This window comes from Cyprinodon variegatus, unplaced genomic scaffold (assembly GCF_000732505.1).
Source record: "Cyprinodon variegatus isolate N-32 unplaced genomic scaffold, C_variegatus-1.0 Scaffold486, whole genome shotgun sequence".
In the NCBI taxonomy this organism is placed as follows: Eukaryota; Metazoa; Chordata; class Actinopteri; order Cyprinodontiformes; family Cyprinodontidae; genus Cyprinodon; species Cyprinodon variegatus.
The window spans coordinates 610,295-631,088 of NW_015150939.1; the positions used below are offsets into that span (position 1 = coordinate 610,295).

Consider the following 20,794-nt stretch of genomic DNA (forward strand, 5'->3'; position numbering starts at 1 on the left):
TTTTTTTGCGTTTTACCCACAAAAAGTTAAACATGCAACATTTTTGCAAAACCAACAATATAGATGAGGATTGAAAAAAATGGCTTCTTAAAGTCACAGCAAGTCGTCCATCTTTGCCTTGTGAAAAATAAAAAGATAGTTTCCAGATTTTAGGATTGTGTTTTGTTATCCATTTTGTTCCAGGGCTGAGAAGACATTTTAAATAAATTGTTTTCTGTATTTCACACAGTTAAAGGGAGTTTGAATGAAAGCTACCAAATGTTTGTAGTTTTATGTACTTTTAGTTTAAAATGAAAGCAAGAAGCATGGCTGATTAAAGAAGACTAATTAGTGTTGTACTTGAAAGTTTCCAATTTATTTAATTTTCTGATGAGATACATGCGCTGATGGGCCAACTTTATACTGTTCTTCTGTGGATGGGGGCCAAATGGCCCCCGAGAGAAACTTTGGGGACCTGTGCCTTCCACTCAGGTGCTGCTGGGTTATATGGAAACACAATTATTCAAAACACAATAGCAAGTCATCCTTTGAGGAACTAGTAAAAGTATGAACCTAAATGAACCTAGTTAAGATTCTTTAAAATTAATCAAAATGGCTGTTTAAGTTCTGAAATAGAACAAATCTGTGGAAAAAATAACAAAACAAAGGAATAATCCTCAAATGTTATACAACACTTTAATTTATGGATCTTTAAAATGTTTAAAGACATTATTTTTGTCTCCTAAAGCTAAATGTTTGGGTTAAGAAGACTATTACTTTTCCACACAAGGCCAGACTGGCTGGGAAAAAAACAACCTTTTCTGTTTTTTTCTTCTCCTCTTAATTTTAAACTAGATTTGTTATTTTCTCATGTTATTTTCTTCCTTTTTTGAATTTCGTCTGATGATCAAAAACATTAAAATCTGACACCAGCAAAAAAGAAATAATGTGTTATTTCTACATTTCTACACTGTGCAGCCTTCTATATCCATTTTAGAAATATCTAAAAATCTGTTCTCAGAATCTGTTTCATGTTTATTTAGTAAATAATCATATAGTGATGATAGTCTAGAGGTCCTTAACCCTTTAAAGCCCTATCCAAGAATAAAACAAAACAGAAAATTACTTTTTTTGGTTTGAAGTCCTTATTTGGCCTTTAAATAAAATATGTAAAAAGAAAAAACAGAAATACATTTTTGATATTAATAAATGTTTACTATGCGATAAGTCAAGATTATTTTCTGTGTAGCCTTCTGCCCTCTGTTATCAGGTATATCTGATTGTGTACAATAGGATTTTGAGCAAAGTTTTTACCATTAAATTATGCAAAAGGTGTCAGACGCAAAACATTTCAGAAACCGTATGTATCAAATATGATACATTTGGCATTACAGGGTTAAAGACATTACATAAAGACATTAGGAGCTTTAACTACTGCAGGAAGGTCTGTAAACTGCTTTAACCTTCAGCAGAGACTTCGGTTTCAAGTTTTGTGACATACATTGAATTTGATAAGAGACAACACCATGTTTCTTTAACGCTTTTACAGGCTTTTTATTATGCATCATGGAGTACTGTTAACAGTATGGTAAAGTTATGATTTCAAAAACCTCTCCGAAACTTGGATCATTCTTAGAATTTTCAGGTTGATCAGTTTGGGACTTTGAAGCTTTATTGTCTTCTTCCACTTTAACAGCAAAATACTGCGATTAAAAGCACTTCAACAACCATGAGGGGTCAGCTTTGACCCCCTCCCCTCCATCCTCTTCCATATACAGCTGTCCCGCTTCCTTCCTGTCCTCTCCTTCTGTCCCTCTTTACTGTGTAGCAGCCCCCCCCGCACCCACCCCCAACATTCATTAAGACATACAACATACATGCACTGTACCAGTTGTGTATTAATCTAAGGTCGCGCTCTCAGCCTCCCCCCCTACCCGCCTCCCAACACACATCTCTCTCCCCCTCCTCAGCATCCTCTCCCCCCACCATCCCAATCCCAGCACTGTGTTAATCTGCTGCTGGTCTGACGGTCAGCACTTTGAGCAGCAGACAGACAGATTGGCTGTAATCCCCTGAGTGCCACAGATGGAGCGGTACTACGCAGACCTTGGGGAAGGTGAACGCGCTGTTGTGCACAACACACACAAACAAGAGCATGCATGCACATGAAGACACATGGCACACAATTAGAGAATAAAAAACAATAAACTGTACGTCTTTAGATGGACGAGCTAGAGTCCATTACAGGCACAATAAAGGAGACAGCTGGTAATCTGTGACAGCAGCCTCACGAGATGCTCCTTCACCTAATAAGCAGAACAGCACTGACAGGTTTCTGCTAAATAAAAGCTTATAGAGTGAGCTAAAAGAATGAGTTTCCTGATGGAATAGATGGTGAGTCAATTATGATCATTATAGATCAAAATCCTAAGATTGATGTTTTCCAGTTATGTACTTATAATAACTCCTTTCTCCTTGCTGATTTAATCAGTATTTTGTCAAACCAGCTATTAATTGTGAAATTATGAATTATTTTGTGGCATAAATACAAATGGGGTACTCCTGTTTTCCCACAGGAGACCTTTTAAACTTGAGACTTAAGCAGATTTAACATATATTTTAGAATATTTTGATTTTTGTACCTTATAGGGTGATATAGCATAATTAATGTTGCAGATTTATAGCATTAGTTACATAAACAGGCAATTTCAACATTTTTTTCACTAATAGTTGCACTAAACCTTTTCTAGACTAATACAGCACTTTTATAGTGCAGAAATATAGCGGTACTGTTTTAGCAATATATATCTATGGTCCTTCATGGGATTCACCAGAAAAATAAATTAAATGTTAATATTAGTCAATATCATCTAGAATTCAATAAAGCATTATTTCATTTGTACTTTTATATCATTTTTATTATATTTTAAATGGAAGGACAAGCCATGGCACCTCTACCTACAATGATAAATTTCAATGAATTAAAAACATGCACACTTCAACTTGAAATGAATCAGGCATGGATGTACAGTTAATTTTTTTTTAATTAGTATTTGTTTAGCCTGTAAAAAGCTTTGTTGTCATAATCTTTATTCTATTTGCAAGGGTTTCTATGACATATTGAGGTGAAGGCAATATACAGTAAAAAATATAAACACATTGGGTCACTTTCGTGAGCACAAGTTTTATAGGCTTTATGTTGAAAAATATATATTTTCAGAAGTGTTTCTTCTTCCTGAGTTTGTTTTTTCCCAGATAATTTTGCATTTTTTTAAATACCAGAGTTAAAAAACAAACAAACAAACAAACAAAAAAAAACAAGTAAGCAAAAAAAAAAAAAAAAAACACCCCAAAACTCTATCTTGTTCTGTTTGACCAAGTAGAATTTCTTAACATTACAACAGTAATGTCTTAAGAGGCTATATTTTACTTTTACTAGAGTTAGAATATGTTAAAGTGCTTCTTTTTTTTATCAATTTTTTGTGTACTATACCCACCTCTGAAGAAATGTAATAACTGAACTTGGGTATTCTAAAAAAAATCATTAGCATAATTTAGCACATTTTTTAGTTTTTGTTTTTTTCATATTGAAAACGGACAAAAATAGGAAGGATTTGTGATTAAAGCATGAAATGATGGTGCTATTAATCCATCAATTTGTTTTAATCTGTTGTAGCAAAGTTTTAGTAGTTATAAACCTCTGAAAAAAACACTAACTAGGCTAGCTTTAGCATTAGCGCTGTGGCTTAAGTGGTTTAACCTGGGGACAAACTTTAAAGAAAGAAACTTTTTAAGCCACAATGTTTTCCGAACCAACCTGGTATCCAATGAAATAAAGAAGTTAAATTTGTAAAAATTCCACCATTGTTTAACATCACATATATTCGTAGGTTTTAATGGCCACTATTTACTGTCATGTTTTATACTATAGGCCTACTGGACAATTGACTGATGCACAAACGTTAGCATCCAAGGCAGTAGAGATAAAAAAAAAAAAAGTAAAATACATGTCTGACGTATACAACTTGTTTTTTTTTTATTTTTTATTTTAATATGACAAAAATAAAATTTTAGACTGATAGAAAAGGTAGTGGACTGGCACGTTAATAAACTGTGTTTAGAGGTGAGACTGTCTTGATTCAAACTGGCCAAGACTACTAGCTAGATTTAATCAGTTACGTTAGTGAGTTTTTCACAAAAAAATTATTACAAAGTGTAGTTTTTATTTTTACTTGATGAATACTTTTATAGCTAAGGTATCAGTACTCGCATGTGCGGTTTTAGACAGGGGCCAACAGGGGCCAGTGCCCCTGTAGATCATGTCCTGTTATGGCCCCTGTACTGAATACATAATACTCAAAGAAATTCTAATGATGATATGCGCTGGAACAGACATGGTTAGCTACTGATGGTCCTTTGGATCTTTTTACATTTTATTTATTTATTTTACAAATTCTGTTTTACTAATTATTTAAAAACAATAAGGTGACAGCCTCAGTGGTATTGAGGTAGGATCCCCGTTTTCATCTGCTAAATGTTTTTTTCAAAACAAATTTTAGAAAATACTCAAATTTTTAAAGCTGAATTTATCAGTTTTTCTTGAGTTCTAATTCAGATTTTATAGAAAATGGTTATTTTAACTTTAAATTAAGTCAAAAATATGTAAAATTCCTAAATTCTGGATGTATATTGACCTAATAAGACAAAGAATTTAAATTAAACCTAATTGAATAAAAAGTTCAATTCACGCAGCTATATTAATATATTTCAATCCCTGTTTTTTATATCATGCTTTTCTGTGCCCCCATGAAAACACTCTGGCCCCTTCTTGGCCCCTACATTTGGTCTAGAACTGCCACTGGTTACTTGAGTAAAACATTTGGCTACTCTACAGCACATAGCTTCAACTTCAATGTCTAAAGAAGCATTTTTTTTTTTACTGAAGCATTTTTTTCTACTAAGCATCTATGAAATTTGTAGATATACGTTAAATTATACAGTAAAACCTATATACTGTCGGTAGTGTACCCTGTTATATATAGAGGGACTTCTGAAAGATTGGTTTTTAATCAAATAATGACAAGTTTTGATTTGGAGAGGTGTTTATGATTATTTTTCTATCATCTTATCCATTTGTATTAACTCTTCTATTTAAAGCCTTTAAAAACAAAACACTTTGCTCATACCGTTTTGTGTCTAATTGCATCATGTTATACCAGATACTAGAATTTATTCTTTATATAAGTAGTTGTTTTTAGTCATATGAGCAATTGTTGGAAAGCTACCATTTTACTGTTACTTAAGTAAAAATAGGTTAAATAGTGGTCGTAGTAGAGTTAAAGCTTTGAGTACTTCACCCACATTCTGCCTGGACCTCAGGTTGGTCTCTACCAATGAGGTGCAGGTAGGAGAAAAACAAGGATTAAAGGTCGATGTTTGTTTTTTACTATGTGTTCCATTGAAATGAGTGTATCTTAGGCCATGTGGAAATGGATGCCAATGTGTGCCAGTCTCATTGGGATTTTGTTTGTGCGCAACATGAGAAACTTGGTCATTTCAGTCGCTACAGCAAGGTTAGATTTTATCAGTGTGTGCCATTTCATGTTTTATATATGTAAAAAAAAAAAAAAAACATTGACATTTTTTACTCTGATATCTGTAATTCTTTATTAGTCCAACAAATTAACCACATTTACAAATTGCACTCTTGTCAGCATGATGGCTCTCAACTAATGAGGAGGTTGGTAATGTATAAATTGGGTTTTACTGCCATCTAGTGGTGGAACTGCAGCAAACAGGTCAGTGATGAATACAAATCTGTGAAATACGTTATGCTCACATATATCTAGCTTTATAGATAGCCATGTATAAAATTCTGTTTCCACTTACATCCATGATAACTCCTGATTCTTATGATTGATTTTTTTTAACTTCCTGGTCAACTCCATCTTGCAAAGCACTGGATCATCTGTCATGTTCTGGGTTCACTGCTGTTCACATTAGAAACGCGGCGCAATAAGACCAATGGAAGTGAAGAATTGTTCTTACTTTGGACAATCTGGAACTAAATGTTGTTCGTTTTGAATATTAAAGATCTTTTTTAACATTAGATATCAGAAAAAGAGGCTTTTGACACAGAAGAGTGTGTGTAACATCCATTTATTACCACCTTGTATGACAAATTTGGAAATTACAAACATTGTTTTTAGTCAAACATAATTTTTTAACATTTCAAAAAAAGAGAAAAATAACAAAATAAGAGGAAGAATAGAGCTGAACAGAAGAAAATAAAAAAGACAAAGCTTAATGAGTGACCTGAGAAACATGATCGACTGATCCAAAGGGGGAAAAAAATCTAATTGTGAGTGGGGAGAGTATGTATACGGAAAAAAATTATTACCTGCCTCGTATGATTTCAGAATAAATTTTATTTTTTATTTTCTTTAAAAAAACAGTCAATTTTATTCTGAGATGTTTTGGTTTTACAGAACATTAAAAACCTCAGTAAGCCTTTGCTTTACAAAGGATCTTTTTTTTTTAAGCTGCTATAAAATATATCTGTCCCCATTTTGTTTTGGCTTTAAATAAACCAATTTTCGTTTTCACTTTGTTAGGTAATGAACACCTATAGATAAGAGAACAAGTCGGGAAGATCATTTTCTGTGAAAAAAACCCCCAATGAAACTACATCCTCATTCTGAATGTTATTTTGACCCCTCCCCCAGTTACAAATAATCTGAGTAAAAGAAAAAAGAAATCAAAAAAGTTTTTTTTTTTAAAGAAAGTCTTAACATGGGAGATAATATCAGTGATCACTATGATAAGCAAAAAAGGACTGTATGCAACAATCTGAGGTGACGCAGCCAAAACTCAGCCAACACCCCCACCGTGTTTCTGCCTGTGTCTGAGGAGAGCTGGAAGAAAACGTTTCGCAGAGGAAGAGGAAAGGGCGAGTTCTTCTAGCACCCTGCTGTGGAGAAGAGACCCCCCCCCAAGCAGAAAAAGACCAATCCTCTCCACCTGTTCGGCCCTTCCTCAGTTGCATCATCCCAATCCGTGGCTGTCCTTATTTTAGCCACAAACTGTTTGCTCTTTCACAATTATAAGCAGTAAAACAAGGAGATGTGTGCAGGTGGAGGTCGCGTCATCACAGGGTTGGAACATGCACAAAAATAGAGTACCCTAGATGTCTGCTTCTGAGAGCACTAAGAAAACCCAACTATACACTTTTATTATAATATAATCAGTATCCTCTACACACTACTAGCACAGGGAAAGGAGGGGAAGAGAAAGGGGTGAGGCGGCATGTGAGGGGATGGAAAGACAGAACAGTAAAGGAAGGAACGAAGTTGAGGGAGGAGAGAAGGAGTTTAGGCACGCTCTCCGCGGATACGACGTGCCAGCTGGATGTCTTTGGGCATGATGGTGACACGTTTGGCGTGGATGGCGCACAGGTTGGTGTCCTCGAACAGACCCACCAGGTAAGCCTCGCTGGCCTCCTGCAGGGGGAAACATCATCAAACATCTTTTTCGTTACCCTGCAAGGTTTATGATTCTGTTGTCCAATATCTAAACCCAAGGAGACGTTTTGTGATTCAGCTCACCTGAATCTAAATTAATGATTTATTACTGAAGGAAATTGTGACTAAACAAGGGAAGAATCTAGGCAATAACTCTGCTATTGCAATAGGGGCCCATTTAATGAGAAATCAGGCATTAATTTATGGAGGGAGGGAGTTTGAATCCCTTGACAAGGGTATTTCAAAACTGTATTATTCCTCACATGAAGCCATTCATCATGTCTTCCTAATAGATCATTTGTATTTTCTGTTTGCATGTTAAAATATTATAGATTACATATGACATATATAGATTGATAAGCTTAGTCTTCCTTAAATCTTTAAATCCAGGTAAATATATAAGTTTAACTTCTTTATACTCTTTTTCATACAAATGAAGTTGTACTTATAATGTATTTACATATCATTATATCATTCATGTCGCATACATTTTTATGTGTCAAATTTTTTATTTTATTTTGGGTCGTCCAGACTGTGCGATACCAACCTGCAGAGCTCCGATGGCCGCACTCTGGAAACGCAGGTCGGTCTTGAAGTCCTGGGCGATTTCTCTCACCAGACGCTGGAAGGGCAGCTTACGGATCAGCAGCTCGGTGGACTTCTGATAACGACGGATCTCACGCAGAGCCACAGTGCCAGGCCTTCATGTAACATACATACAAAAATTAATTAATTATTATTAATTATTCCACCTATAGCTATCTAGTCATATGAAAAAAAGTTGTAATATTATGAATCTTGCAGATGATTTTACCTGTAGCGATGGGGCTTCTTGACTCCACCGGTTGAAGGGGCGCTCTTACGAGCTGCCTTTGTGGCCAGCTGCTTACGTGGGGCTTTGCCTCCAGTGGACTTACGGGCAGTCTGCTTCGTACGGGCCATGGCTGTTACAGATCACCTGGAAAGGATGGAAGGAAAAGGGGGACATTTTATACAAATTTAACTTTTTCTTGACATAGCAGGTTAATACATTTTTTATTGTTATACAGCTAAATAAAAATTCTCAAAGAAGATTTTAATAGATTTTTGTAATAAAAAGCTCCTTGTTTTTTGAGAAAAAGGCCAAACGACTTTGCCCAGAAGTTGTAACTGATCAGAAACTTTATCCATAGGCCTAAAATAAAAACGAAAGACTAAAAAAGATTCAGAAAAGTGGAAAAATCGTAATTTTACCAAACCGGGTGTGATTTCCATCTTATTTTTATCAGTCTTATTTAAACTAAACCAAGGAAATAATTATCTTTAAAAAAAAACTATAACCGAAATACTGTAAGAAAATAAAAAAAGATCAAAATTGTATCGTCCTTTTCTGTTGATATTATTCTTCAAAGATTTGCATATATTTCATATTTTATATAACCAGAAATGCTGATCAAAATAATTGTATGTTATTCACATGTTTTAAAAGTTAAAACATAAATAAGTTCTTACCTTTCTTTAAGTAAACAAACAAGGCTTTCCTGATAATAATCAACATAATAAACGTCATAGATAAAAATTGGATTCTATTGGTTAGAATATTAGAATAAAAAACAAAAAACAAAGTAGGAGCCAATCAGTGAATAGAAATCCTAAAAGTAGGCGGGCTCTACAGCTGCCTGCTACTGTTACTAGCTCCACCCACCACGCTCTGATGATGGCGGCGGTTTGATGCGCAAACGGCATAAAGACCGAAGGCACAGAAGCGAGCGAGTAGCACAAAAACAACTTCAATTTTCCCGAAAACCAATTATTCAACGTATTACCCGTTAGGCTGAAGAGATAGAAGACATTATAAAGAAGTCATTAATATGTGTAGGTGAGCTGAATGGTCCGTAACAGAAGCGTAGAACCGAGCTGAACCGGCGCATAATTTGAAAGTAGATTCCCCCCCCACCTCAGAGCAGCTGCAGAAAAAGACTGCATTTCACCGTGGCTGACTGTTATTTCCCTCACGACGAAACGAAAGCTATTTCACCGCAACAAAGCGGCAAATAAAAAGAAAAGCAACTTAAAAAAAATATGGTTTATTTTACATGTGTTCAAGACACGTTTTTACCGACTTACCTGGGGTGAAAGTGAGTGTAAGTCGTCAGTAATGTTTCGCTTGACTGTTTTGTTCTTCGTATCCACAATGGGAAGCCGCGTCCAGCGGGAAAATGGCCGCTGCGTCACTGCTCATACATCACCGCGATCATCACCGTTTGACACAGCGGGGCCACTCCGGGGTCACTCTGCCCCTGTCTGGGCTCTTTTATGGCCCTAATATAAAGCGGGACTTTGGATTTTGATCAGTTAAAGTGGATTTACAGGAGTGTTGCTGCTCTTTGGAGCCATTAAGCATTTTTTTTTTACCGATAAAAATAAGCGTAATAAACTAAAACTGCGCAGGATGGTTTTAGCGCCGCGCAGCAGATTATTTATAACAAAGAGAAACATGGAGGAAATATTCAGCACTTCTAACTTAGGGGGCGTTTTGTAAACAAAAGTAACTTTTAATTGCTATTCTTTGCTGGTAGGTAATAAAATGGCTTATAACGCATTCTTTGTGAAATGCATTTTTGTGCAGATGTTTATATTGTTCATATTTTTTCAAATAATCAAATGATAAAGGATTATTTTTTTTTTACACTGAAATATTAAAAATGTCTTAAATAATGTCAATGGAATGCGGATTTTTTACTCTTAAAATAAGATATGCACTTGAAATAAGACAATCCAATTGTGTTTTCTTATTTTTAAGTGTAAATATTCTTCTTCCATTAGCAAAATGTCTTTTACATCCTCAATCAAAGAACAAATGCACTTAGTTTAAGAAAAAAAAACACACTCTCCAGTGTACATTTCAATGCTGGAGGGAAATTAGTTTTTTGATATCCTTAGCAGACTGAAAGTAGGTCCTGTTTTATTGCTCAATCAGAAATGCAGCAGCATACTTAAAAAAAAAAAAAAAGTGTCCTGTAAGAAAAAAGCAAAAGTCAAGGACTAGAAGCTAAAACCGTGGCTTGTTTTTAAGGTTGCTCATTTGCAGATGCTCCTTTAACGGGTTGAATTTGATAATTACCCAACCAATATAAGCTAAATGTAACTTTTAATTAAATATTCTCCACCTCAAGCATTTTCTAAACACTTCATTTAGCAAGTGTAGTATCAAAATAACATATCAGAAAGTTGGAATTCTGCTTTTATCTTTCAATTAAAACAATTATGCTATACTTTTGTTTTACGATTTACTCAACTATACTGTCTTCAATCCCAAGACATTCAGACGTTACTCTATCAACCACAAGAAACTCTTTATTATGCTTGAATGTGAAGTCCAGAGTACAAATATTTTGTTCATAAAAATGACCGAATACATAAATCAAAAACACAAGTAGAAAAAAAATAGGTTATTGTATCAACCTGAGAGAGGAACAAAAACATTACCCAGACATTTTTTTTTATTAACATGGCTGAAAATCAAAACATCATCAACACAGGTCTGCTACATCTATGCCGCTGTAGTCTGTCAAACCATGCAGTGTCATCACAACATAATGACGTTTCTAAATGACGACCCGAATTAAACTTTTCTATTTTGATACACTGAACAGTAACAGTAGAAATACACCATTATTGTAAAAAAAAAAAAAAAAAAAGAATCAATACTAATACAACTAATTTCTATTTAAAAGAGGAAAAAACAGGAGAAATGTAGGCATCCACTCTTGAACGAAATTGTCCACCTTAATGCTAATTCCTATTCCAACTTTAGATTAAACACTAATCCTGTCCCCAAAATACCTTATTTGCTGAGGTGATAAGGTATTCCTACCAATTTCTTACTGGAACTTAAAATTTAAATGAGATTTTTGAGAACGTTTGAATCATAGTTGATGATACTGCTATGGAAAACCTGCTACTAGTAGCACCACAGAAGACATAATCACACAATTACGGTTATCACAATCATATGATATAGATATTTATATATAGAACCTCAAACCAAACTACTAAGTATAGAAGAAGGAAAATGAGAGGACAGCATATTATAGGCCGGGAAATGTTTTAGGCACGCTCGCCGCGGATACGGCGTGCCAGCTGGATGTCTTTGGGCATGATGGTGACACGCTTGGCGTGGATGGCGCACAGGTTGGTGTCCTCGAACAGACCCACCAAGTAAGCCTCGCTGGCCTCCTGAAAATCACAATATCTCTTTTAGAATCTGCTTGAAGGATAACAAAAAAAGTTTTACAGTAAGAAATTTCCACAGTAGGCACCGCTAACCTGCAGAGCTCCGATGGCCGCACTCTGGAAACGCAGGTCGGTCTTGAAGTCCTGGGCGATTTCTCTCACCAGACGCTGGAAGGGCAGCTTACGGATCAGCAGCTCGGTGGACTTCTGATAACGACGGATCTCACGCAGAGCCACAGTTCCAGGCCTGGAAGAAAGGGTGGCAAAGTGCACAAGCACCAAGAAAACAGTTTAACATGGGAATCGGACTAATAGCCATATGTTCCTTTAAGACAATTAGTCATGTTACATTTAAGCACATATCATTCATAATTCCATCATGTGCTGTAGAATAGATATATAATAACAAGTATAACAGCTGGTCAGAGGGGCCGCCATCTACGCTGGTTTTAATTTTAAACTTTTGAATGTTTAATGTCAAGCGAAAGTTCATTTATATAAAAAAAAATGTCCTGTGCATAAAAAATATTATTAAACAGACTAATATACATCTGGAAAAATAAGACATTTTAACAAATTATTAAAGTTTTGAGCCGTTACCTGTAGCGATGGGGCTTCTTGACTCCGCCGGTGGAAGGGGCGCTCTTACGAGCTGCCTTTGTGGCCAGCTGCTTACGTGGGGCTTTGCCTCCAGTGGACTTACGTGCAGTCTGCTTGGTACGGGCCATGGCTGTTACAGATCACCTGGAAATATTCCACAAAAAGGCTGCAGCTGTAGGTTATTCGAGTAAGGAGGTAATCAGTTTATTTCAGAAGAAATGCACTTGGTATATTCACATGCCTCAAGAAATAAGTGTTTAAAGATAAAAAAATAAGTTGAATAAAAGTGAATATTTTAAATGCAAATGGGAAAAAACAGGTAAAATAACCCATCCAGAAATGTCTGTTTATTTAATTTCACATTGCAAATTTTACATCCACAATGTTAATCTTGTCTTAAAGGCATATTCAAGTTAACAATAAATGTATTATTGAATTACTCCATAAATGTATTGTTTCAGATCTAAAAATAAAGCTTGTTTCAGATAAGCAAGGCAATCATCTTGTGTTAAAATTGTCGGTTTTATTTTTGTGTATTTACTTTTTTTTTTTGTTTCTATTTGCTATTATTCCACTTCTTCATAACACAGGTTTTTAGCCGAATCGGAGTACTTTTCTATCCGCACCTGAAGGTTGTTTTTCAATACCTTCAGTATCTTATGTAATGGAAGCACGCACATACAGACAGCACAAATAACCAATCACATCAGACCTTCATAAAGGCTAAACCAATTAAACTGCGAGTTTATGTCTATGGGGCGGGACCTTCTGAATCTCCCCACCTATCAGAGTTAAACGTTCGCCATCTACGTCCCACCCTTTACGCAGTGGACGTGGGTTTGTTCGTTTCTTCATAGTGGGCTCACCGGTTGTTCAAATGCCTTGCCTATTTAACGCAGAATGAGCTATTTTGGAGGAAAACCGGCTCAGACCGCCCACACCGGCAGCCCGATGCTCAGAAACAAGCGTACACACCGATGATGGCTGGTTGCTGCCTAGAAGATTGTAAAGGGGAAGGGAAAAAAAATCGTCGCGAACGAATAAAACAGACGATGAAAACGATCGAAGAACGAGAAAACTTCAACATATAAGTGGGAAATAATTTTAGAAGACGAAACTAGATATGTCAAGGGATCAGCTGGGGGACAATATTTTGTCAGATGGCCCCTCACTTTAGGCGCATTTTCGTGTCGAATTCAAGCCTGATCACAGGAGCTGCTCAGGGAGTCGGGGACCTGAGCAGGCACATAATAGCTCAAAACCACGGCTTTTATTCACTCAAAATAAACGACAAAATCTTTTCGAGAGCAAATTCACACGATATTAAATGTGACAGTGGGCTTTTATTCAAACAGTGGCGCTTACCTTGGGAAAAGCAGTGAAAGATTTCGGCTTCAAATTCGAATGTATTCTTCAGTCTCTAAAGCGTTGTTCTCGCAATAAAATGCGGGGAGGGAAAAAAAAGAAAATGAACATAGGAAAGCAAGAAGGGACACATTTCCCATCATGCATTTGGCACCAACATGTTATACTCACCCTGCAACATGGAACACAATCACAGGCAGGGAATTTGGTGCAACAGGTGTTTTACTAATCATTATTATCGATTCATTTATATTTTTAAGAACTTTGAAGCTTAACTTTTTTGATAGTTTAAAATCCCAACATATTAAAAATGAGAAGGAAAGCAATCAACTGAGCAACTCCCTTATTATTTAAGTGAATATGAAATGCTTGTTTTTTATTATTTAATACATTTTTTATTGTTTTTCTTTTTATGAAATGAAAACATATTTTTAAGCTTTTGTAAAAATCCTCTAAATTGTTAACATTTTAAAATAAATACTATAAATTACCATGATATAATTAAAAACGATTTTTAAAAAAATAAATAATGATGTATTCAAATATATGTTTTTTCAGATACATTAATAAAAAAAGAAATCGACATTTACACCGTTCCGCCTGCAGATGGCGCTACCGATATCACTGTGACGTTAAAATCAGATAAGACGTCAGGCATTTTTTTGTTTTTTCCTCCTGTTCAACATGGCGGCTCGCAGGAGAGTTAAGCGCGTGGCCGCCTCTCAGCCTGGATTTTTAACTTTAAAGTCCTCAATAGACCCGTCAGGCTTGGCAAGCAGTCGGAGGAAACGCGTGAACAAGAATAAAAAGAAGAACTGGAATAAATACAGCGACATTAATGACGTGGAGGATTTTCTAGAAGACATCAGGCTCCAAGAGAGGACCACCGGGTGAGGAAGAAAGCTCGAGGTTTTAACTACGCCAAAGTCTCTCATTATCTTTACTTCTTGTGATTATCCATGTTTTATATTTTGTATTTTAATTTTTAGGAGTTTCGTGATCATGCTAAGCATTATATTGCTCTTATTTTAGAAGCCAGTTTAACAAAAAACAAACATATTTTTTTTATTGAATCCCCATTCCAAAATATCGAGCTTTTCTCACGTTTACCTCATAGATGAACATGTCTGGATGTGAATGTTCTACACTAAAGAGCCTGGAATCCATTTTTCATGCAGAGATTTCTCCGTCATACCGTTTCTGGCCGGTGTTGCACCTCATTCTGTGACCCATCATACATTGTGAAACAAGCGCGTGCTGTTGAAGAGTCTCCTCTCTGGTCTTCTATCTATTAACCCTAAAGTCACAGGATTCATACCTGAACATAAGTAGCAATACTAATACCTTAATCTAAGGAAATCTATGGTACAATGCATGTAGCGCATCTTTGGCTCACAATATGTGAGGGGTCACAGAATGCAGTGTACCACCTTTTCTTTCTTAATTTAAAAGTATATGAATAGTAAGATACTTATACATATTTTGTTGTTGATGTATTTAAACCTGTTAAATCTGTTCCATTTTTTGCATATTAACAAGTATTAAAATTAAAATGTATGTATATATATATTTTTTTATAAAACTGTATCTTGTGATTGTGACGTAACTCACTGCTTTTGGTCTAAGACCCCACTGAAAAAGTATTTTATTTTTGTAAATCCGTTATTTTTTNATTAATAAAAAAAGAAATCGACATTTACACCGTTCCGCCTGCAGATGGCGCTACCGATATCACTGTGACGTTAAAATCAGATAAGACGTCAGGCATTTTTTTGTTTTTTCCTCCTGTTCAACATGGCGGCTCGCAGGAGAGTTAAGCGCGTGGCCGCCTCTCAGCCTGGATTTTTAACTTTAAAGTCCTCAATAGACCCGTCAGGCTTGGCAAGCAGTCGGAGGAAACGCGTGAACAAGAATAAAAAGAAGAACTGGAATAAATACAGCGACATTAATGACGTGGAGGATTTTCTAGAAGACATCAGGCTCCAAGAGAGGACCACCGGGTGAGGAAGAAAGCTCGAGGTTTTAACTACGCCAAAGTCTCTCATTATCTTTACTTCTTGTGATTATCCATGTTTTATATTTTGTATTTTAATTTTTAGGAGTTTCGTGATCATGCTAAGCATTATATTGCTCTTATTTTAGAAGCCAGTTTAACAAAAAACAAACATATTTTTTTTATTGAATCCCCATTCCAAAATATTGATCTTTTCTCACGTTTACCTCATAGATGAACATGTCTGGATGTGAATGTTCTACACTAAAGAGCCTGGAATCCATTTTTCATGCAGAGATTTCTCCGTCATACCGTTTCTGGCCGGTGTTGCACCTCATTCTGTGACCCATCATACATTGTGAAACAAGCGCGTGCTGTTGAAGAGTCTCCTCTCTGGTCTTCTATCTATTAACCCTAAAGTCACAGGATTCATACCTGAACATAAGTAGCAATACTAATACCTTAATCTAAGGAAATCTATGGTACAATGCATGTAGCGCATCTTTGGCTCACAATATGTGAGGGGTCACAGAATGCAGTGTACCACCTTTTCTTTCTTAATTTAAAAGTATATGAATAGTAAGATACTTATACATATTTTGTTGTTGATGTATTTAAACCTGTTTAATCTGTTCCATTTTTTGCATATTAACAAGTATTAAAATTAAAATGTATGTATATATATATTTTTTTATAAAACTGTATCTTGTGATTGTGACGTAACTCACTGCTTTTGGTCTAAGACCCCACTGAAAAAGGATTTTATTTTTGTAAATCCGTTATTTTTTTAATTAATCAGTAGGGATTAAGGCTGGGTATTTTCGTCAAAGTCCTGAATCAATTCGATTTTGATTCATACAGTTCTAAATCGATTAATTTCGATTAAATCTGTTTTTACAAAGATGAAAGTGGTTCAACTGTGTTTCAAAATGGTCATGTATTTTATTTTTTCCTGTCATATTAAACACAAAGTGCAAACTTGTAAATCAGATAGTTTAAACTTGAGATGTGAACAAAACTGTCCAAAAAGTGCAAACTTGTTTGTGAAAAGTGAAAAAGTGAAGCCTCACAAGATCAAGCAGACGTGACACAGCGGGGACATGCTGCATTACCTCCACTGCACAAATAGGGTTGTCACGATACTAAACTTTTCAACTCGATACCGATACTAAGGAACATATTCGATACTCGATACCATTTTCAATACCACGAGAATAAAAACTCCAAATTTCAACAGAAATATTTTGATTAATAATTAAAATACAATAAATAAATACAATAAACAAGAAGAACAATATTTTGAGGTTGTTTGCTGTGCACAGTATTAAGCAAGCTTGATAAAAAACTAACAAAATTAAAATTAAGTTTTAATCGTACTTAGGTATCGATACTTTTGACAACCCTATGCACAAACTGTATTTGCTGGGTTGACTGTAACAACTACAGCGTGTTTGCTGGTCAGCCCCCATTTGTTAATATCTTCAGTCAACCTATTGGCTATATTTGCAGCTGTCTGGCTTGAAGTAATCTCAGTGGTCTGTAGCACGAGATGCGAGGAGCCATTCATTGTCAATGTAGTGGGAAGTAACCTTAATGTCACATATCCAGCACATTACGGTATCTTTAGCCATTTTAAAACCAAAATGGTTCCAGACTTCAGTTTGGGACAGCTTGCTGAGCGGTGTGTTACATTTGCACACAGCTGCTCATTTGAATGTGAACATCACACACGTCACTATAAAACTAATCGATCTCATTCCCTACGCATCAATTTTGCAAAAATGTAAAGGAATCTCTCCTAAATATTTTTTTTTTTTACCCAGCCCTAGTAGAAAACTCATGATACTTCTTTTCCGATATGCAACCCAGCTTTCAGCTTTGAGTATTGACCCGATTAATTAGCAACAATCATGCATCCCTTCTTTTTTTACTTATTTTGTGGCAGGGATTAATAAGCCTTTATCAAGTGATATTAAACAAATGGAGAACAATACCTAACATCAGTTACAAGAACTTTTAAAATGTTTCTTATTCACCAAAGGTTGACATGAACTTAAAAACAATCAGCAGACAATATAATCTGATACTCAGTTTTATCTGATACTGGACGGATTTTGCCATATTAATATTTAATCGGGCCATCTCTATTAAATGGATAAATGGGAAAAAAATGGCAATTTGAAACATTTTTAAGTACTAGTTGGAGTGGTAAGTGTCTCTAAAATGAAACTGCCTTATTAAAATTGTAACTTCAAGATTGTTTCTAGAAATTCAGATTTTTTACAATTTAAAATCAATATTTTTCAGCTTGTTGCCCTCTAATGTATTGTGTGATGGTGTGAAAGCAAAAGTTAAATAGAAGTTCAAACCGGCTGTAATAAAAATCTCTGTCTGATTCAGGGGTCTGCTGTCTGAGAAGACGGATGAGAGCTTATTTTATGTTGATCTTGGGCAGCCGGAGAAACCAGAACCGGAAGGTGATTCATCTTACTACTTACATTGGTTTTATCACTAATGCTATTGTATTAACTGACTTATTTCTGGGATTGAATTAAGTGTGCAATGATGTCCATTTTGTTTGTTTTTTTTCTAGTTGAAAGTGTGCAGCCTGATGATGGAAAGAAGAGGAAAGGGAAATCCTCACGTCCTCTAAGAATAGACCTCATCCTTCAACGGGATTCTCTGGTTCCTCCTCCTAAAGAGTCAGTATCCATCACCTTAAAACGCACATTTTTTTCTTTTTATGTTGATAAACTAATGCTGCCTGTAAGGTTAGAAAACAAAGATGAAAAAGACAAAACAAGGCAGCAAATTATTGATCTGCTGTAAACGTAATTTGTTTATTAAAAAACTTGCTTCAGCTGCCATGAGAGCATATTTTTAAACACAAATCTGGTCGTAAAATTATTGGAAACAAACACATTTTATTATGTTCAAATCCTGAAATGTTTAGATAATCAGTGGTGGGCAATTCCAGTTCTTGATGGTTGGTATCCTGAAACCTTTAGATCCATCCTTGGTTCAGCAGAGCTTAATTAAATGGCTGAGTTACTTCCTCAATCATTGAATGACTGGATTCAGGTGTGTTGAATCAAAGGCGCATCTAAAAGTAGCAGGATGATATTTGTTTCTAATTTTCTTTAAATGTTGTGCGCTAAAGGCTGCTGTTAAATTAGCTTGTTGGAAAGCTGTCCAATATATTGCATATAAATATTAGTGGGTGCAATATTGATTATATTTAAAGCAAAATATAGAACAAAGGTCCAGGTGTGTTTGTCCGGTGATGATCTCATCCTTGCACTTCCAGTATTTCCTCCTGGGAAATGTGAAGACGGCTGTCAGAAAGCTCAGGAGTCTGTTGTGTGAACAGGATCCTGGGATCTGAGGACTTAAAAAAAACACACCAGCCTCATCGCTCTGCATGTTTTCAGTGTTTCCACATTTACTTCAACAATAAAAATCGACTAAACCTCCCATTTTCTCCCCCCATCAGTATTCTGGCCTACCAGCAACCCAACGCTAAGAAACTCCGCCGCATCGCCCAGAAGGCCGAGCAGTTGGCAGCCAAAGGCGTGGTGCCACGGCGACAGAAGCTGCTGTTGAACCGACGGCCTGTGGACAGGACAGTGAAGAAAGCAGTGGCAGAGGCCAACAATAACCCAGAGCGAGACTATTACGACATCTGGGGGCAAGAGGGTGAGTGGAGGGAGTGGGAATCTCTGTCCAGTGATGATCTCATCCTTGCGCTCCCAGTATTTCCTTCATGGGAATGTGAAGATCAGCTTGGAGCTCAGATGAGTGTTGTGTGAACACTCCTCTGGGATCTGAGGACAGAAATTATACGTCTTTAATGTTGAAATGTTTGAATGGCAGCTGAAGTAACGGATGTTTTAAATGTTTTAAACGGGAATTTAATTTTTCTCTTCATGCAGCCAAAGTTTCTGCCGATCCCTGGTATCTGCAGCAGACTGGGAAGAAGCTGGTGAAGGTGAGACGGATGGTTTATGTAGTTTTACTCTTCTGTGTTCCTGTTGATGTTAAATGACGGCGGCATTGTTTGATCAGCGTCCAGAAAAGCTGAACGAGAAGCCGTCTGTGCTTCCAGCCGTGGAGGTGATCGCTCCAGGAGGCTCCTACAACCCAGACTTCTTCTCCCACCAGGTATCTCCCAGATCTTACTTTATGCTTCTACAGCAAACGTTCCTCCATTTTAATGTCTTCCAATCGTACTTTTTTTTTTTTTTTTAACATTGTCCTGCTGTAGGTGAACCGCCAGCGCAGTCTGAGATCTCCTCTAATCTATTTTGGATTCAACTCAATCCAAACAGTTTTTTAAAATCCTATATTTTTATTTTCTATCTACATGATAAAAAGGACACAATCACAGCAAACAATCTAAGTCTCAGTTTAAACTAATAGGAAACATTTAGGAACAAATGAACAGCAGGTAGTGAATGAAAGCAGCGCAAATGATGCACTTCACATGATCTTAGTAATCTGATTGACTGATGTAACGGTCTATCTTTTTTACGTTAACCTTTTCAAATACTTCTCAACCTTTTCTCTAAGGATTATTCCCTGTGCTTGTCAGATATTTTTAGTTATGACCCAAACTAAAGTAATTATTGTAAACGCCTTTATTAGGCCAAGCTTGTACAAATGAAGATCATTCAAAGGTCTTGTTCGCCCCCTGGTGGACACAGACATAACTGCATGGGAATTTTCCTTTGTAAAAATGTTTTTTTTTTTTTTTTTTAAATCCATTCTAAATATCTACAGGGTCTTAGTGAATGTATTAGTGAATAGGGCTTCAAATAGTGATTTTTGTGTGCGGTTTTACAATTCTCCACTTCGGTGATAACAGCATCCTTGCTGTATTTTATTTGTGGGTTCATCTGAGTGCTTCCACCCACACACCTTTAAGTCTGGATTTTGTTTTGTATTGGTTTAGCTCAGCTGTTAATTACCTGACGAAGCTAATTTAATTGGCATGGTGTGTGCGTTAAATGCGTGAAATGGAGATGTTAACCAGATGTCAGAGGTCATGTTTGGCTACGTTCACACTGCAGCCTGAAGTGACCCAAATCCGATTTTTATTTGCCCATAGATGAGTTGGATGTGA

The 20,794-nt window shown here is 36.1% G+C and overlaps 3 protein-coding genes across 4 annotated transcripts in view; 1 reads left to right on the top strand and 2 right to left on the bottom strand.

Annotated features, from left to right (window-relative positions):
• Positions 1-6,121: 6,121 nt before the first annotated feature.
• On the bottom strand, positions 6,122-13,803 carry LOC107094506 (histone H3.3). Of its 2 annotated transcripts, none has more exons than XM_015390134.1 (4): positions 13,680-13,803; positions 8,314-8,457; positions 8,047-8,200; positions 6,122-7,478 (listed from the first exon to the last, which is right to left on the bottom strand). In XM_015390134.1, exons 2-4 carry the CDS (start codon positions 8,439-8,441, stop codon positions 7,350-7,352), a joined length of 411 nt encoding a protein of 136 aa, XP_015245620.1. In that variant the 5' UTR covers positions 8,442-8,457; positions 13,680-13,803; the 3' UTR covers positions 6,122-7,349. The 2 variants fall into 2 exon arrangements, with proteins under 2 accessions (XP_015245620.1, XP_015245619.1); XM_015390133.1 differs by lacking the exon at positions 13,680-13,803 and adding an exon at positions 9,606-9,782.
• On the bottom strand, positions 10,820-13,817 carry LOC107094505 (histone H3.3). Its single transcript, XM_015390132.1, has 4 exons — positions 13,680-13,817; positions 12,315-12,458; positions 11,808-11,961; positions 10,820-11,717 (listed from the first exon to the last, which is right to left on the bottom strand). The coding sequence occupies exons 2-4, from the start codon at positions 12,440-12,442 to the stop codon at positions 11,589-11,591; spliced, it is 411 nt and encodes a 136-aa protein (XP_015245618.1). The 5' UTR covers positions 12,443-12,458; positions 13,680-13,817; the 3' UTR covers positions 10,820-11,588.
• Positions 13,818-15,449: 1,632 nt separating this feature from the next.
• The window catches only part of gltscr2 (glioma tumor suppressor candidate region gene 2), an 11,889-nt gene continuing 6,544 nt past the window's right edge, over positions 15,450-20,794 (top strand). Inside the window, exons 1-6 of the mRNA XM_015390124.1 lie at positions 15,450-15,679; positions 18,073-18,149; positions 18,266-18,374; positions 19,166-19,368; positions 19,605-19,660; positions 19,738-19,835. Of these exons, the coding sequence (XP_015245610.1) occupies positions 15,474-15,679; positions 18,073-18,149; positions 18,266-18,374; positions 19,166-19,368; positions 19,605-19,660; positions 19,738-19,835 (749 nt within the window). The 5' untranslated portion in view covers positions 15,450-15,473. The remainder of the gene's footprint in view (positions 15,680-18,072; positions 18,150-18,265; positions 18,375-19,165; positions 19,369-19,604; positions 19,661-19,737; positions 19,836-20,794) is intronic.

Coding starts and splice junctions, on each gene's coding strand:
- LOC107094506 (XM_015390134.1), bottom strand. CDS start 8,441: ATGGCCCGTACGAAGCAGACTGCCCGTAAGTCCACTGGAGGCAAAGCC. Junction 8,201..8,313: donor AAGAAGCCCCATCGCTACAG/GTAAAATCATCT, acceptor TGTTACATGAAG/GCCTGGCACTGTGGCTCTGC. Junction 7,479..8,046: donor CGGCCATCGGAGCTCTGCAG/GTTGGTATCGCA, acceptor TTCCCCCTGCAG/GAGGCCAGCGAGGCTTACCT.
- LOC107094505 (XM_015390132.1), bottom strand. CDS start 12,442: ATGGCCCGTACCAAGCAGACTGCACGTAAGTCCACTGGAGGCAAAGCC. Junction 11,962..12,314: donor AAGAAGCCCCATCGCTACAG/GTAACGGCTCAA, acceptor CCTTTCTTCCAG/GCCTGGAACTGTGGCTCTGC. Junction 11,718..11,807: donor CGGCCATCGGAGCTCTGCAG/GTTAGCGGTGCC, acceptor TGTGATTTTCAG/GAGGCCAGCGAGGCTTACTT.